The following is an 18,859-nucleotide window of genomic DNA, read 5'->3' on the forward strand; positions in this document are numbered from 1 at the left end:
GTGCGCGAAAAATGTAAATGTAGTGTTTTCAAGCCATTAGTTTTATGTCGTTTCTTACGTTACGCATAGAGTGTGTCAAATTTCAATTACAATCTGGGGTTTTTACGAGAAAAACAGCTCTCAGGTGCGATTAGTGATATCAACAGGTTATTTACATCTATTAAACATTTACATCTATTACATCTATTAAAAAAATATGTATATCTATTTACATCTATTACATCTATCATCTAATCACAACGAATGACAAGTGTTTATAATTTGAGAAACGCATTGGATTGCTTTTAAAAAGATTGTTATTTTCAAATCATTACAATATAAGTCAACAAAAAGCCGGAACTGGGCAAACTGTTTGCAATGCTTACAGTAAGTCTTTCTGATATTTGGAAAATATGCTGGAAGAGTTCTTAAAGACAATAAGAAAAGGTAATTACAAAACACATATTATTATTATTATTATTATTATTATTATTATTATTATTATTATTATTATTATTATTATTATTATTAAAGTATGCCTCTTCCTTAATGCTTAAACTAGCTTTCAGGAAACTTCCCCTTCCTTTGCTATCGCTCTTCAAAAGTATAACCACCGAAGCAAAATCCTGCTACTGGTCCAATATTTAATGAATTAAAATTGAAAGATGATTACTCAATGTTTCTCCTGAGACTTACATCGATCACAGCCAGGTGACAATGCAACTTCTTAGCTATGGATATCCTTCTATCTACATTATCAATGAATTCGAAGTATTTGCTCAACACATGGTTAGGAGCACCATTGGCATGTAGCACCACCACCACCTTCTCCATTGGAATAGAAGCCTTCACTTTCTTACCGCCAAGCCAGCTCTGAAAAGGAAGAAAACGAATGTGCGGAAAAATAAGTATTACATATAAGGAATCATTTGTAGAAATGAAACCTGTGGATCTTTAAACATTACTAAACGATTGGATTACTCTTCCTTAAAGGATAATGTGGTACCCTTGGGTCCGATATACATGTGGTACCTCACCACGTAAACTTAAGCTGGGTATGAGTTCTCAAAAACGCGTTGACTAGCCAAACCTTCCGGGGAAGGGCCTATAATCTCCCAAATGACCATGCCTACTTGTCAATCAACCTTCACCAGTCACAGAGTCCGATGATGTACGGAGTACCTCAATCGTAACTTAAGACAAGTAGCGTTTTGGGTCCTGCTGCCCTTACAGGGGAAGACAAAACACTAGTTCTATTCCGAACTGCGACCTACACGTGCCGTTGGGTCCGGAAGAGATAGTATCTAACATAATACCATTTGGGCCAAAGCATTTCCTCTCCCGGTAGGGTCTTCCAAATCGACCCATTTCTAGGGAATATCGACTATCTCATTTACGTACTGAGGAGGTCATCTTAGATGGTATCTGAGTACGTAAATGAGATAGTCGGTGTTGCTCAGAAATGGGTTGATTTGGACGAACCTGCCGGAGGAGGAAATGCCTTGGCCCAAATGGGCGATTAACACGTGGCACTGGGTCCGGGAGTTGGAGGTTTGTGTACGTATTTAGAAGGTTCTGAGACAAACAGGGCCGGAAATTAGCAAGTCCCTCCTGGAATTCCAAGGAATCCCGAATTCGGGTTGCTTAATGCCGGGCTATGGTCATATCGTGGGATTCGGGACATGCGAATCTTCCTACTTGTTAGGAGAATTCCCTCCACCAGTAAGTACCAGGTATAACGGAGATACATCTTAAGGACCTGTATAGGAAACTGAGATCCGTCATGCTTAGTGGGTGTAACCCATTATCTTCGTTGAAGATCTTGTGTATTGCATAGGCAATCTTGTACGAAGCAATTACCGCCAGTTGTTGCAACCGCGGGCAGGCATTAAAAAGTCAGAAGTCGGTCTTTAAGGTATGCTACACACCCATTTCATCACCAGAACATAGATGCTACATGCTACAAAGTAGATCATAGAAACAAAACATACATATATGAAGTATTTTTCTCGCTGAATTTTATTATTTGCGAGCTTCTTCCAGAATAATTCTGTAGATGTCACATGATGGCATTAAATGGAAGAAAACGACCGGAACATATGGAGACAAATGTGATACTTACAACTCCGGATGGAAAGATCACCTTTACTCAATAATTTCAGAGGCCAACTTTGGCTCCCATCTTCAATAGTGTAAAAAAAAAAAAAAAAAAAAAAAAAAAAAAAAAAAAAAAAAAAGCGACCCATGATTATGTCCTTTGGGCTAAGGGAAACGATGATTAAAGCTAGTGAATGAGTGAATAATGATAGAAGAATTAATGCAATGCGAATGTGGGAGAAAACGGAAGTACCCCGAGAAAATCAACGGACACAATATTGTCCACCACAACGGCCGGGGATCGAACCACAGACTCCACGCATTAGAGATAAACACTCTACCACTGAGCCATTGTGCCCCCGTGAAACAGCGATAGAGATTCCAAGGAGCCGAATTTCGATTATTCGTAACTATAATTCTAATTCGTGTTTTGATAATATAATGTGTTACTTATACTCACTGTTACTTCTGGCTAAGTTTAACATCTTGTATTTGCGGCTTATCCGTGACCCTTCTTCAAAAGTAAGAAAGTGGATAGAAAGATAAATATCAAAAATTGCTTTCCCATCTGACTTACAACAAAAATGACAACAACTTATCTACATTCACTCCGAGTTGAGTTGATTTTGATACTATCGTCCCTTTCAGCAGCGAGACTATACAGGGTGTCTACTAAATGTTCACTTTCAAATTCCAGGTTTTATCAAGGTTTTCAAGGTTTATTTTTCCTTTTTTTCCAGGTCTATTCAGTAGAGTGACATTTATTGTAACATGTATAATTCAATTTTATATAGTTCTTAACAAAAACTGGTAATAATTAGAGAATGCATATGGCAAGTGGAAGTTTCTTTAAGTGACAAGATGAAACTGACTGAAATGTAGGTTCTAAAAAAAAAATTTACACAAGAAAATATTTAATTAAAATATCCCCTACCAGAAGACCGGTTGAGAAAAATGTGCAGTAGCTTTAAATATCCTAATGTAGGAATACTATACAGGGGTGAACCTTAATTAAACCGACAAACTTCGGGAAATAATTCTCGGCACCCAAACAAGAAAAAAAAAAATTTTTTTTTAACTCTTCTCCAAGGCGCATAGTTTCTGAGCTAAAAGGTGCATAAAGTGTGGAAAACTGAACTTCCGACGCCTATATTTCCAAAATTATCCAAAGTAGAGAGTGCTGCTTAAAATCTCACAAAGGAAATCATACGTTCAGAACAGATAAGACTTCCTTAAAGAGATGTTAAGCTGCACTCTCTACGTTGGGTAGGTTTGGAAATATAGGCCTCGGAAGTTCATTTTTCCACACTTTCGGCACCTTGTAACTCCAAAACTATTTACCGTGGAGAAAAGAGGAATTTTTTTCTTGTTTCGGGCTCGGGAATCACCTCCCGAAGTTTATCGGTTTAGTTAAAGTTTACCCTGTATAATAGTAAATTTCCGTCAAAAACATTACTTCAAATAAACTAATATTATAGTAGTAGCACGTGAGTGTTGATGAACAATGACAAAAATGGCGGGGAAATAGCTTACTCACCGCTAAGTTATGGGATAAAATACCACAAGAGTATTTTACTACAAGCACTCCCCTTTAAAGTACTCTTGTGGTATTTTATGCTAAGTACTGGTAGGACTTAGCGGTGAGTAAGCTATTTTCCCGCCATTTTTGTCAAACTAGTATTAGTTTAGAAGTAAAAAGAAAATGATCATATATAATACAAATTCTTAACACAAAGTAGACCATATTGTTAAAACGTTACTGCACATTCTTCTTGGATGGGAACTGGCAATCAGTTATATTTTATTTAAAAATGTATTGTACTATGAAAGTTTAAAAAACTGAAAATGTTATGGAACCACGCACATTATATGAACAAATATAGAAAACAACTTTCACAGTAAACAGTTTTTGACATTAACCTTCTAGAGTTCAACATCCCTTTTTAACTTTTTTGCCTGTTCTTACAATGCATCTACTTCTGCTTCGGCGTGTTAGTATTCTTTTCTTCTTTAATTCCAACTCTCTTATTTTCTTCTTAGTATCTTTCTTTTCTCGAGCTGCTCTGTCTTCTTCTTCACCGCGGTCTTTCAGATATTCATTTCTTCTGCTTGATGCATTCCTCACATACTGGATCATACTCTTTGTGATATTCATATTATGTCTGTCACCAGCAACACGCACAGCGTCCAACACACTTCTCTGGGCAATCAAACACTCCTCTTGGAGATTTTCAACAATGCACTCTTTGTTAATGGAGAAACTCCTTTCCACTGCTGCGTTGCTATGGAAAAGTACACATATCTTATGCATGAATGTTTTAAACGCATTGGAAACACCTTCTTTATTTAACAGATCATGAAGAAAAACTTCTAATCTGTCATTTTTGTGACTGAAATTTGACAGTTTTTGTGCTGTCTTGAAATGAAATGAAATCTTTGAGTTTTACGTCCCACGGTTATGCCGGTTAGGCTAAAGGAGACGGTGATGATGAATAATGAATGAAATGGTGTAATGAAGAAAGTGGGAGGAAACGGGAGACCCCCGAGAAACCCAACGACCGGTGTTTGTCCACCACAAAGTTCACTTGGCGGGGTCTGGGATCGAACCCGGTGCTGTGTCTTGGTCTGAACAAAATTCTAAATATTCCCGTTTCACCATATCAGCATTTACAGTTGTTATTTGCTCCTTCTCGACAAATGTCTCCAGGGCGAGTGTGATACGTCATTCACGAAGGGTTTCGTTGGTCATAGTTTCTGGAGACAAGCAATTTGCGGCTCTTGTTACACTGTATTTTAAAGGACATTTTAGTGTAAGTTTTTTTACACAGTTCTTGCAAGAATATTCTGCATTCTTTCTTAAAGTTCAATATCTCAACATACGTCACTCCTTTAAGCGATGTCACTGCAGAAAATCCAACATCAACTAGATTAAGTAGTTTTAAGTTGTCTTTATCAAAAAACAACTATTGAGGTTAGTTTTCTTTTAAGTTTTAGCTACTTTTAAGACATCATCTTTCACGAAACGGCTTAACAAACTACGAATCAACGTGTTTAGGTCATTCCATAGAAACGGTAGTAATGGACTGTCTGTCTGGTACTTAATGAGGAATTATTCTAGTTCTACAGATATGGACTGAAGGAACCCTAATCTAGCAGGCAACAGTACATCAGAGATGTGGACTTTTACTTTAGAGAAGTTTGATGTTTTAGGAGGTTGTGTTTTCACTGCATCAACGTAACTTTTAAGGCAGGAATCATAGTTATGGCACGGTTGATAACTTTAGAATTCTCCACCCACCTAATAGAACAAAATTTAAGAGGGAAATCTGCTCTTCTTGAAGGGAAGTCCTTGAATAAATAGTACAACGCTCTCAAAAACTCTGTCACATTCCAACCAGCTTTGGTATGAGCAGTCTTAAAAGCCCCATTAACAATATGTAAAGAGCACGTTCCTGTTTCCAAAAGCTATGGACCTTCACCATTTTCTTCACTCAGATAGGCCTTCAAATCACTCAGAAATTTCAAATTAACGTTTGGGCCATCACGAGAAACCTGAAGTAACTTACAAAAATCAAGAACCTTGTCCTTGAAAGTATTTGTAAATGCACTTAACAAATCCTGGCAGTAGCATGTCCGAGGAATACTGATGTTAAAACTTTATTTTCGTGTTAAAACTTTATTTTCGTGTTAAAACTTTATTTTCGTCACTGTGTCAAAAACCAACTACTAAGTCCATTTGATTTTTCTGTGAGGCTTTCGTCGAACGATACTGCAAAAAATTCACAATTTTGTACTTGGAAATATGGACCCAATCCAAAAGTGATGACATAACCTATTTTGTCTTTGTGTAACTGCATATTTTTAGCGACTTCACACTTAGGAAACATTAAAGGAAACACATCCGTTGCACTCGCTTGGCTTCTGGCCGATGCATGACTTGTAACTTTGTGTAATGTCCGATTATTTCTACTTTTGTCTCTTGATCTTTGATAAGATAACTCTTTATTACACCACTAGTTTTTGCTGGGCTTTCATTTTTCTCCTGAACAACTGTAGTAGATGACGTGCCAGTCAGTGAGCTGGAAGACGCTGTAGAATTTTTTGTACAGGAAGGCTCCTTGTTAACATTGCCTTAGAACTTTACGATCGAACATTGTGCATTAAGAGCTTTAACAGCTATTTGATGTTTCTTTCCTTTTTCATGAGATTTCAATGATCCAGCTCCCATATTTGAAATGTCAAAATCAGTTCTGCAGAGTTTACAACCTGCTTTAAATAGATCGTTGGACCTAATAACCCTTTTCCACTGGCCTTTCCATGAGTCCTGGAATTTAGTTTTACTTTTCCCCATTTTAATGGTTGAAAAATAAAATGTTAATTGTTAGTGTGTAACAGGATTTATTGCAAGACAGTAAAATGTTAACCTAAGAACAAAAAGTGATTCCGTTAAGATGTGGGCAATTTTACTTTTTTTCCGGTGATACACCTTTCGGCCACCGGGAATGGTGTTCACTGCGACATCCGCGGACTTGAACTGCTGTTAAAAAGCTTCGGCACAGGAGTATAAGCGGAATGTTGTTTCAGACCTGTCTACTACTCTTGCTACAGAAACATGTAAACCAATGTCTTCACAAAGCAGCAAATAAGCTTGATTCATACTATGCAAATAAGCGGCAACTACAGAGAAAGCTTCTGGCTTGTATGCCAGTATCCCCTCAGTGTAAGACACAAACTTAATAGATCATGAAATTTAACTTTTTCAATTACCTTATTCTCATCATCGGGGACTAATTTAGCCCTTTTTGTAGTCACTGTTATTCACAAGGACCATGCTAAACAAATAAAATCTTATTCAGTCTCTTCTTGTACCCTCAACATACTTTCCAAAAACATTCAGCGCCTGCACTCTGCTCACGTCTGTCTGTCCTTCTCAACTACGTCTCCACTGAATAAGTTATTATTGGCTTTTAACTTATGCTGTAGTATATAACTTTCTTGCATTTTACAAAAATATACTTATTCCATATAAATCTCAACAATATTTTAAAAACAATTTTAAAACTTCCAGGTTCCTCGTCCAATTCCAGGCTATTTCCAGGTTTTCCAGGTCCAAAAGCAAATTCCAGGCTAATTCCAGGTTTTCAAGGTTTTCCAGGTCAGTAGACACCCTGTTATATAAGACGGGACCTACTGATTAACGTGGAATCCGAACATGAGCCTCTTGCCGGGAATCGAACGCGGGTCTCCCACGCCAAAGGCGGGTACGCTAACTGCTTAGCCACGGAGAAGCTCTACATTTACTTCGAGACTGATTTCTTTACACATCGCCAGGATATTTGCACTCAGCAAATATATTACAATGTATAATTGGTGACGAAGTTCTTACCCTGAACTGAGTATCTTTGCATTACTTGGTGATTTTGCACGACTCTAATCTGCTTAAACTGCAGCAAAGAAATTAGTTTTGAATCTCGAAACTTTTCGGATATCATTTATATTCTTACACTATAAACTGGTCTTCTGAGCAATCTACGAAGTAATGGAAAGGGGGAAGACTGAGAAATCCTTCTGATGCATCGTATTTCCCTATGTAAACAGATAGATATACTTTCATCCAAAATACTTTACTTGTTTTCGATACTAAAATTCCAAACACAATCTTCATCTTGCTCTGTAAATTTTAAACAAAAATAGTATTTTATATTCTTAATTTTTTTGTTCATTTAACACTTGTTTGAAAGTTTAACAATTTTCTGAATTACAGACTCTAATAATATTTGGTCTAGGAATTAATTCGTGCGGTTGGTACGCACACATTGAAGCTGTAGTACAAACACAAAATACATAAATACCTTAAGAAAAATATTGTCCATCGCTAGCCACCACTTTCGCCCATCTGTCAGGCAATGTACGGATTCCGTGGCGAAAGAAGTCCTCATCCTTGGAAGCGATCCAGTCAGAGACCCATGTTTCGATATCTTCTGAAGAAGTAAACCGCTGTCCAATCAAATCGTTGTTCATGCAATCGAACAAGTAGTAGTCCGAAGGAGCAATGTCTGGTGAATACGGCGGGTGGGGTAAAACTTCCCATCCGACATTTTCTAAATAGGTTTTGACCGGTTTTGCGACATGTGGGCGAGCGTTATCATGTTGTACAATAAGTTTATCATGTCTGTTCTCCCATTCTGGTCGTGTTCTGGCCAGAGCTTGCTTCAAACGCATTAATTGTCGTCGATAACGTTCTCCATTCATAGTTTCACCCGGTTGCAGCAGCTCATAGTACACCACACCTTTCATATCCCACCATATGCACAGCATAACCTTTGCACAGTGAATATCTCGTTTTGGTTGTGATGGACCTGGTTCACCTGGTTTCACCCAGGCCTTTTTTCGTTTAGGGTTCTCGTAATGGATACACTTCTCATCACCCGTAATAATTCGATGCAGAAACCCCTTTCTGCTCTGTCGTTGAAGCAGCAATTCGCAAATGGTTTTTCGTCTTTCAACGTCTCTGTCTTTCAATTCATGTGGAACCCAATGTGACATCTTTTGAATCATTCCCATGGCTTTCAAGCGTTTGGAGACTGTTGTTTGATCAACGCCTAATGCTGCTGCAAGTTGTTCCTGCGTTTGACACGAATCCTGCTCGAGCAATGCTGTCAATTCTTCGTCTTGAAATTTTTTTGGCTGTCCAGCTCGCTCTTGGTCTGCCAAGCCGAAATCACCACTTCTAAACCGTGCAAACCACTTCTGACACGTTCGCTCAGCTAGAGCATGGTCACCATACACTTCCACCAAAATACGATGACTTTCAGTCGCACTTTTCTTCATGTTAAAGTAATGCAGCAGGACACCCCGCAAAAACACTTTATCAGGCACAAATTGCGCCATGTTCACTTAACTACAAACTGGTGTTGTTGACGCTTTAATCCACTGCCCTATACTACGAACGATACGCGATGACAGGGGTTTGCAACACATGTGTGGATACACGGAACTGTGGGACGCTCCGTTCATTGCGCCATCTCTTGCCCACCCGCACGAATTAATTCCTAGACCAAATAATATTATACCAATATCGATGGCAAGAAATGATTGATACTAATACATAAGATCTCGGACAAAGCAAGCATGGAAGTGGCAACATGGTAACACAATCAGCACAGATCAGACAGGATTATATCTAGGTCGTGATAGAACTAAGTAGAACGCAGATTGGCATGGTGGCTTCGCAGTGGGAACACGAACTGACATATGCAAGCATTTATTTTATTCATTTCTTTGTACTTCTTTCAGTGTTATTCTTAAGTTATAACTATTTTTTTTTTTTTCAATTTAATTTCCATGGAATCTTTACTATGATAAGTGCCATTTACATTTGAACGACTCTCAACTCTGGCGCGGAAAATGTGGCAATAATTGTGCTACTCACTTCTTATTGAAAATGAAATCTTTAAGTTTTACGTCCCACGGTTATGCCGGTTAGGCTAAAGGAGACAGTGCTGATGAGAGATGAGTGAAATGGTGGAATGAAGAAAGTGGGAGAACCCCGAGAAAACCCACGAGCACGGTGTTTGTCCACCACAAAGTCCACACGGCGCGAGCTGGGATCGAACCAGGGGCCCCAAGCACCGGAGGTGAACGCTCTACCACTGAGCCACCGCGCCCCCTCACTTCTTATTGAGTTTACTGGCGACGTTCTCTTAGTGTGTGGCGATAGGTCTTTCAAACTACGCTTTAAATTTACAAAAGGACCTATCCGGTTGCAATGGTGTGAACAGACTTTGGGATAGATGGCTGAAATTCAGCTCAAATATAGAAGAGATTATGTAGATTCTATATTCCAAAACCTAATTATCCTAAAATGGATGTAACATAGCCAAAAAGCGCGAAACATGAACATTAGTCAATGGAAAATCAATGAAAAAAATGAAGTCGTCCACATATATGAAAAAGTGTAATAAGGAGGTGGCTAATTGAAAGCTTATCACAAAGACATAATGAATAGATTAAAAACGATGTATAGCATATAAGGTAAATATGGATAGAACATTGTCAAAAGTCAAGTTGTTTGAGTAAAATCAAAAATAATGATAGAGTATACGCATCTTCAGCGAATTACCCAGGGCGTCCCACGGGAAGGTTACATGCTTGAAATATCTCATATCTGGATTTGCAACTCGATTCAGCACGCAACGTAACTTTTGACCTTATCACGTGACCCAGTCTGGTCCTTATGGCAAACCGGATAATCTCTTTGATACCTATGAAGGAAGTCTCGCTTTTATGGAATCTGGAGAAACATGTGTAAGTTAATTAGGCTATTAAATAAACGAAACAATACCTTTGTGATAAAAAGTGCTTCAATATCATCCCATTCCTTCAAGGCCGCCTTCACTTTCAACGCCGTCCACTGAAATTGTCTATCACTGATACTGTGATGCTGACACAAGGTGGTTGGTGATCGCAGCGCTCCCTTCTGCTCATTCCAATGATACGCACAGGCGTACATCAGCGACGAGATAACAGAAGAGCCCACGAGAGGCGGTAGCTTCAATTTATTCTGAATGCTTTCAGGGTTCCCTGACTGGGCGGCTATGACACTGCCTTCCGCTTCCTGTAGTGTCATTTGCCAGTCTGGAATTAACACAAAATCATAGTGATTACTTTCTTTGCTTTTGGCTTACACTCCACCAGATTCACTTTCACAATTTGAGAATCTTTCCAATTCAATAAATGTACACTCATGTCCAAAATGATTGTCGCATACCTATAACTATTTTTTGGAAGAATATAATTTGATAATAATTTTGCAGGGTACTGTTAATACTGATACTATGTGTATAATCGGGAATAGTATGTTTGTGGTAAATTACATAGGAAAAGAATGATAAAAACGAAAATTAGAATGAGTAAACCTAAATGTTGCTAAATGGACAAGGAAGTTTTATTTTCGTTTTATAGCTCTTATTTACTGCTCTTTTGACATGGGATTTGCCACATGTATATCTTTGCCGATTATACACACTAACATTATAAGAAATAGAGGGCGAATTCGTTATCAAATTATATTCCTACAACAACATATTTATAGACACGCGACAATAATTTTGGACATGAGTGTACCAGCTGCTCGTCTGCATTTCCATTAGAGATATGAAAAATAATATTGTGAACCTTTATCTCAACCTATATGTAAAAACCAAACATTACAACCAGTGTATCGCGGGTTATGTTGCCTAACAGCGGAAGGTAGGACTTGTGAAATCCGAGGTCCTATCATCCTTGGAATAATCGGTATATTATACTATACTAATATTACGAGAAATCTAATTTTCTCATTTCCTTTGGACAAAATAAAAATACACAGAAGGTTTGGATTCAATAATACACAGAGTGAAAAAAAAAATGACTGAACCGGGACTTGAACCCGGGATTTTCATCATATTATGCCGATGCAATAACCATTACGCTACTCAGTCCGCTTCTCAGAACAGCCACACATTCACTCATTCCTGAAGTCGGTGCTCTCTGCTCTGAAAAAATATAGACGACTTTTTGACTGTGTGTTATTGAGTTCGCACCTACCTATATATATATATAAAAGGTTGTTTGGTTTGTATCCGACCGATTTTTAAAGCGTACTTACCCTATGAAAAGCTGTGCCATTACCACAGGTTGTGCTACATCGAACTACCAGCATTATGGACTATCGCCCGACATCGCCATTTCCACGTAAACAAACTGCATTGGAGAATATGCACAGGAATTCCATCCCATTTCTCTCTACAAGTTTTCCGTGGGACTGAGAGTGGTAGACATCGTTTTAACAACAGTTCAAATGGGCAAAAATCAACTGATCTGGCTCATTGCTTTTGACAGAAATGCCAAGAAAGGAAATAATACGGATTCCTGTTTCTGGCTTCATGCTATGATAAAACTAGAGAGTACCGGTGGATGTGTATTCGTCCATGTGGATTCGCACCTTGTTCTTGTTGACTCCGTACAAATGAGGGTGCTGAGTCCCAATTACCCTCTCATCATTCATTCATTCAATCACAAACGAGGAATGTCTTTTAGACAAATTGGGGTCATGGAGACTGATGGATCATTAACTTTCATGTATTTGTCTACCGTACGTACTTAAAAATTTCCTCTTCTAACCGTACTCATCGACAATCATGATTCCCTGAAGGAAACTTTCTCGGCACTTTCGGTAAAAAAGTTACGGTACGGGTAAAAGGGTAATTGCCCGAATGTTACCATTAGGCGTGAGATAAATGTAGGCCTCATCCATATGTGGCCGCCGTCTTTCATTTTGTACTTGCCAAAGGTGCCACGATATGCAACTTCCCGAATGTTACAATTGGACATGGGATAAATGTAGATTTCATCCAATGTGACACCACCTCTCTTTCTTACAGTCTGCGGCAGTTTTTCTTCAACAATGTGGCACTTACGGAGGTTGCCCTGATGTTACTAGCAACGTGAAGTAGAAAAACCAGAACGCATGATACTTTGAGAAAAGTATCTTAGGACATATCAAGAATATAGGAGCATGAAATGCAGACGTATATTGTGGATTGCGCCAGAACTACTCTTTGGGCCATGTCAGGTCGAGGTAGCTCATTCTCCTGGCCGTTAACGGTGGATTCTCCTGCCAGTAGACAAATTCCACGAAGCTTCCTAGGTAACACTTTCGCTGGTAACTTCAAAAAGCCCCCTTCTGATAACGAATGTTTCTGCATGGGCACCATTTGTGTTTCCCTTGTCACGATACCTCTAGCTGTGGTCACTCTCATGGTTAAGCATTTACCCGACATTATTTCATTTTTCAGTTGTACCAAAAAAAAAAAAAAAGTATCCTTCAAAATGACGGGTATTATCGCAGCATTTCACTTGCACGAACAAGATACTCGAGCACCTGAGCAAGAATAATGATAATGGCACCCATTTTACGTTTCTGGCGCAACTGCTCACGTGCCAGCAACGTTGACAACTCGGTCGGATACAAAGCGAACAATCTTCTGTACATATAAAATGAAAGAAACTTCGACTTAACCAACTTCTTTTTTCTACTTATTTTTCTTTTGTCTTTAAGACTTGTCTATTATTATCTTAAGTTGTGTTCTATTTACAGCATTAGTGAATAACATCTACTCAGCTACATTTTGTCTTGTATACTTGAAAATGCCGTGTACTATTGTAATTTACACTAAATTGTATTTTCTCGGTTTTCTTTTAATAAGTAAAGCGAAACAATACGGTAGAGTTACATAAAACGAATTTCACTATACGTACCGCCGCTAGCGTAAGTTGAGTATTCACATATGCAACTTCTTTTGTCAACAATTGTAGACCTGGGTGCAAGACTAGTCTAACTAACATCTACATCTCTAGGTCCACAACATAAATAACAAAACAAACTGTAAAATTTTACATATATAAGCTTCTAGTACAAATCTACGTTCTGTAAAATAATTTTCAGAAGAGAATGGATTTACTTTTTAGTTTTATTCAATATCCTGCAATAAATCAATTCTTTATTTCGAATTTCCTTAACTTTAAGAAAAAAAAAACTATTTGTACACGATTTCAAGGCGTGAGCTCACTTTCTTTTTTTCGTTAGAGGCGCCCCACAATTGAAGTAATGCTTAATTAATGGCGTTGCCTACACAAGCTAAATACACTACTAATAACTTAATTAATCTCACAGTAAAACAATAAGCAAGAGCAAAAATTATGTGAACATACTGTATTGTCATCGAGTTTACGTGTACGTCAAATTTAACTTGCAAGACTTGACTATCAAACAAGAGAAAAAAATAAGAGAAGTAAAACAGATAGATGGCTGGGAAAACTGAGTCCACGATCCAGCTTAATACCTCTAAAGACACTGAGTCTCCAATTTACTTCAATCTTTTCTCAGAACGCATACGAGAACTAGTAAAAAAAATTCCCTGTGAATATATCTGGTAGTTGGCGCCATGAATGAAACTTCCAGAACAGATTGTTTCTGAAGTCTCGACCTCCACAGTAAATAGCTTACCTAATAGCCGCAAGTAGTTGGATATGAAATGACTATCCTTTTCCGACGGCGAAGAGAAGTAACTAGATGCACAGGCCTGGAGTTTCTGCAGATGGCGTTGAGGATTTTGTTTTGCTTGGACAGCCAGTTGAAACTGCTTCATCTGAACGAACAAATGGAAAGTAGTTTAACATAAAGAAATGCATAATAACAAAATATTGATTAGTGAATCACCTAACTGAAAACTTCTTTAATATTAATCAACTAGCTAAGTATACTATGATACTGCATTTGATACTTTCGTTTAAGCAAAACATTCTTTAGAAAAGAAATTGAGGTGGTGGGAAAATAAAAACTGGAGTTAAAAGGAACGGTCATAACAATATGTGTAAAAATAAAGTTTTAATGAAAGTAATTGAAGGAGGAATACAAATGCCACGAAAATGGTGGTTAATGACAATGTAGGTTATGGAAAAAATAAAAATAAATAAGTAGTTATTAAGTGTTAGTCTGCTCTTTATTTACGAGGATTGGGGCAGAAGTCATTGCAGCTATGTTGTTTCTTGCAGATAACAGTCCGGTTGGAAAATGCGACATATACAAATGGAAGGATGAGGTGGGAACAACATGCGTGGACATGTAATAACACGTGAACATTGTGCCTCACATATGTATCACGGTCATGTAGAGGACAATATTGGTTTCATGGTGCAAAATACAAAGCACTGTATTTTAGTAAGTACAGCACAGGACATGCGCCTGTTTTACAGTTGACATGATAAAACTGGGTCTAAACGCCCTAAAACTACTCCCCTGCAACGTCCACCACACGCTACCAACGATGTGGGAGGCAATCGTCTGATTACCGGTTGCCACACGTCATTGATGAAACTTTCCTACTCACCATGCTACTGTACGTTATGAGAGGGCGTAATTCCCAAGGGCTTCCACCAATTCACTAGGACATTCTCTCGCATTTCTCCCTCGAGAACGGCTATCTTCATGTATGCACGCTGCTCAACACGGGTTATTTCCATCTCGCACGCTGCTCGCCAAACAACTGATTTCCCTTCTATCAGCAATCACACAGCCAGTCATTTGCTGCTGTGCATACACACTATGCCTGCATATTTTCTACGCGACACGTGGCAGTTAGTGATCTTCTCACATATCTGCAAGCAAAAAATAGTTGCAATGACTTTTTCCCCGACCCTCGTATATAAAAATGAAAGTGAGTATGTTTGTGACTTAATAACTCTTGAACTACCAGACCGATCTCGATCAAATCTGCCACATAGATGAGGTTCGGGCCTGGGATGTTTTTTATCATTTCACTTTGACAGTGAAACTTAGAGGGGGAGGGAAGAGAGATTTTAAAATGATCGAAAATGACCGATATTAGTATCGAATACACAGTTCTCGGGGGCGCTGAGACGAATAGTGACACGTCCGATGTCGTTTAAATCTAAATTCACCTCTGTATGTCCAAAATGAAACGTATTATCCCCGTGAGAAGAACGGGTATCCTGTTAGGGCGTTATAAGAAATGATGATGTTCTGATATCGATCTGTTGGGCTGTCCTTTATGGAATAACATATTTATAATTTGGTTATTGGAACACGTTCTCCTTCTGTTAAATGTTAATTAAATATTCCAAATGAGCTAAGATTGTGATTCATTCCTGATGACAACTATTTAGACAAATGGCGACAGTCGTTCTTATACTAGGTTATTTCATAAGAAACCGTGCGAAAGGAGTCTCGCATTATGCAGAATTTTCAGTATAATATTTTGTCTGCACGGAAAATAAAATAACTTATAATTTTCTTTTCTTTTGTCTTACTTTTATATTTACCTTCATACCACTCCCGATGACGTCAGCAGTATTTTGCAATTACACACAACTGAGCCAATTAAGAATCATCACGGTGCGTTAACTTTGTTCTACTGATTCTTTGTTCATCTCATAAAGTTGTTTAACAATTATAAATTTTATCTACTTATACATTATTCGGCGTAAGCTCTAAACTGCGATAAACAAAGCCACGTGAAAGTAAATCTCGCTGATTTGCTGTTGTCCTACCGACGCTCGTACTCTTCCGCAAAATAGTTCATGTGATTGCATTATTACTTTTACTATGAAGCTTCATATAAAACTGCTATATTATTATAAATGACAAAACTATAATACGGATTATCTAATAATACTGCAATCGAGTGTGGCTAATGAAACAATAGAAATAAACAGTAAGCATGCGCAGTAATTATGGCGCCAACTCAACTGTGGACGGGTGTTCTGCTTTTAAAGTCTGAAAGATAACTGGCATGAATCCCGGTTCCGCGAGTTGTGTGGTGAAACACCAACAAGGCAAACATTTACTCACTAAGCAACAATCGTTTACGAGCGAAATTCAAATACTTTTTTTAAAAAATCTTTCGAGTTTCTTTTCTTTCTTTTCTGCTGCTGCTGTAAGTATCTGGACAATACGAGACAGTATTGTCAAAATGCACGTGTATAATTTGCTCCTCCCCGCGGAGAGTGGGAGTGATACATCACTAGCCAATCGTATTTGTGACAAGCGGAAGGATACAAATATTTTGTTTATCGGAGTTTAGAGCTTACGCTGAACAATGTATAGGAAGTTAATAATTTATAAAATATAGAGGTTGATCCGTCTATATGCGTCCCATTTTAAACCTTCACCCCTCTTCACAGAATCGACCGATCCGAATGATTCGAACAGCAGGACTAAGCCACAGACATCAAGGCTCCCAAGGTAAATCGGTTTTGGGAAAGCTACGTCGTAGCACTTTCCCACGCCAAATTTTCCATGACACAGAGTCGGAAACAATACGCACGCAAGGAAAAATGAATGTACATTGGGGTCAACGTCCATCAAGAACTAAATTAAGGGGCAATCCAAACAAAATAGACCAATTTCCAGGTCAAAGATTGCTGACAAAATTTATTTATTTTTTAATTTTTTATCTAAGATTGTACCACATTCAGGGAGTTGAAAACGGGTATCCATTTATTTTCTAGCCGCGCAGGTTTGTTTGTGGCGGCCATTTTGTATAGGCGCCTGTGCGTATTTTGCACTTTTCAAAGGATTCCGTTAAACGCTGTAACTCACTAGTTAACGAAGGTTTTGTTACATAAAAGGAAATGCCTGTTCTTAAAGGAACTTTTTGCTCTGAATTCGAATATGCACTCGGTTTTTCTCCATCACGTACGATTTTCCCGTAACAGAGGGATTTTCGGGAAAATCCCTCAAAAATTTCCCTTTTCGTTTATTTTACACCCCAAGATCTTGTCCCCTTGCATATACTAACATAGAAATTATACCTAAGTATATTTTGATTCATATTTAACAAACCCTCCAAGTTTCGTAATAATCGCTTTATTCTTTCTAGAGAAATAAATATGTTTGTATGAGAAATAAATATGTTGGTGTGTACTGTTTATTGCACCTTATAGTAATGCTTTCAGATCTCTTAAGTTGAGGTAAAACGTTTTGCTTTATTACCACAAACACATATATAAAATATAATACAATATATTACAAGTGTGACAATTTACAATAAACAATAATACAAATGTACCAAAAGGTCATGAAAAGACAATCAAAACTATCACAATATATGAAACTTCCATTGGGTTACAAAAACGTACACTACTTCCTTCTTTTGTAAGAAATGTTGCATTCTCTAACAAGACCCCAACAATAGTCCCCCATCAATGAAGGATCCCATCATCCCTGGTACCTTTTCTCCATTGCCATTATATCTTGGTGGAATTTTTCCCCCTGTTCGTCGCTGAGAGCACCTAGGTTAGCAGGAAAGAAGCTGAGGTGGGAGTGCAAAAAGTGGATTTTTAAAGACATCCTACAATCCAACTCTTCGTATTTTTGTATCATGTCCTGTACGATTTCTGTGTAACTCTCAGCTTTGTTATTGCCCAGAAAGTTGCGCACAACACACTTAAATGCTGTCCAGGCAGCTAGCTCAGCACTGTTTAACTTGCTGTCAAAGCTATCATCAAGCATTAATTTCCTAATTTGGGGACCAATAAACACTCCCGCTGAAATCTTAGCATCACTCAGGTTAGGGAACTTATCTCGCAAATACTTGAAACCTTCACCAGATGTATCCATGGCTTTGACAAAGTTTTTCATAAGTCCTAACTTGATATGAAGTGGCGGTAGTAATATCTTATTAGGATCTACCAAAGGAGCGTATTTGACGTTGCATTCTCCAGGTACGTAATTCACTCTAGGTTCCCATTCCTTCACTTCATAATGTTTGTCATCAGCTTCTTTCTTTCTTTTGCATTCTGTTACATTTGATAACAAATATTGATAACCATTTCATGAACAAAACGAAAAAACTTGGAGAATTGTATATATATGTATTAAGATATACATATACTGTACGTTTAAAAAAATATACGTTGGAAGTACATTCTATTTTTATACACGTTTCTAATTTACAGAGAGCAATACAAGTGTGTTGTTGACTATTGTAAATATTCATTTTTATGTCTGTGTTTGTAGTAATAAAGCAAATCGTTTTTACCCCAACTCAGGAGATCTGAAAGCATTACTATCAGGTGCAATAAACAGTGCACACAGTATACATACAAATATATTTATTTCTCTAGAAAGAACAAAGCGATTTTTACGAAACTTTTAGGGTTTATTAAATATAAATCAAGGTATGCTTAGGTATAATTTCTATGTTACTATATGTAAGGG

At 37.9% G+C, this 18,859-nt stretch overlaps 1 protein-coding gene across 5 annotated transcripts in view; it reads right to left on the reverse strand.

Annotated features, from left to right (window-relative positions):
* Positions 1-18,859, reverse strand: part of Vps16B (Vacuolar protein sorting 16B) — a 71,390-nt gene that overhangs the window by 20,935 nt on the left and 31,596 nt on the right. For all 5 annotated transcript variants that reach the window (XM_081758282.1, XM_081758277.1, XM_081758278.1 and 2 more), the window contains exons 9-11: positions 14,126-14,267; positions 10,421-10,713; positions 676-852 (exon numbers count right to left, since the gene is read on the reverse strand). In XM_081758282.1, coding sequence (XP_081614408.1) covers positions 676-852; positions 10,421-10,713; positions 14,126-14,267 — 612 coding nt within the window. The remainder of the gene's footprint in view (positions 1-675; positions 853-10,420; positions 10,714-14,125; positions 14,268-18,859) is intronic.

This window comes from Thermobia domestica, chromosome 5 (genome assembly GCF_964235325.1).
Source record: "Thermobia domestica chromosome 5, izTheDome1.hap1.1, whole genome shotgun sequence".
Taxonomy (NCBI): Eukaryota; Metazoa; Arthropoda; class Insecta; order Zygentoma; family Lepismatidae; genus Thermobia; species Thermobia domestica.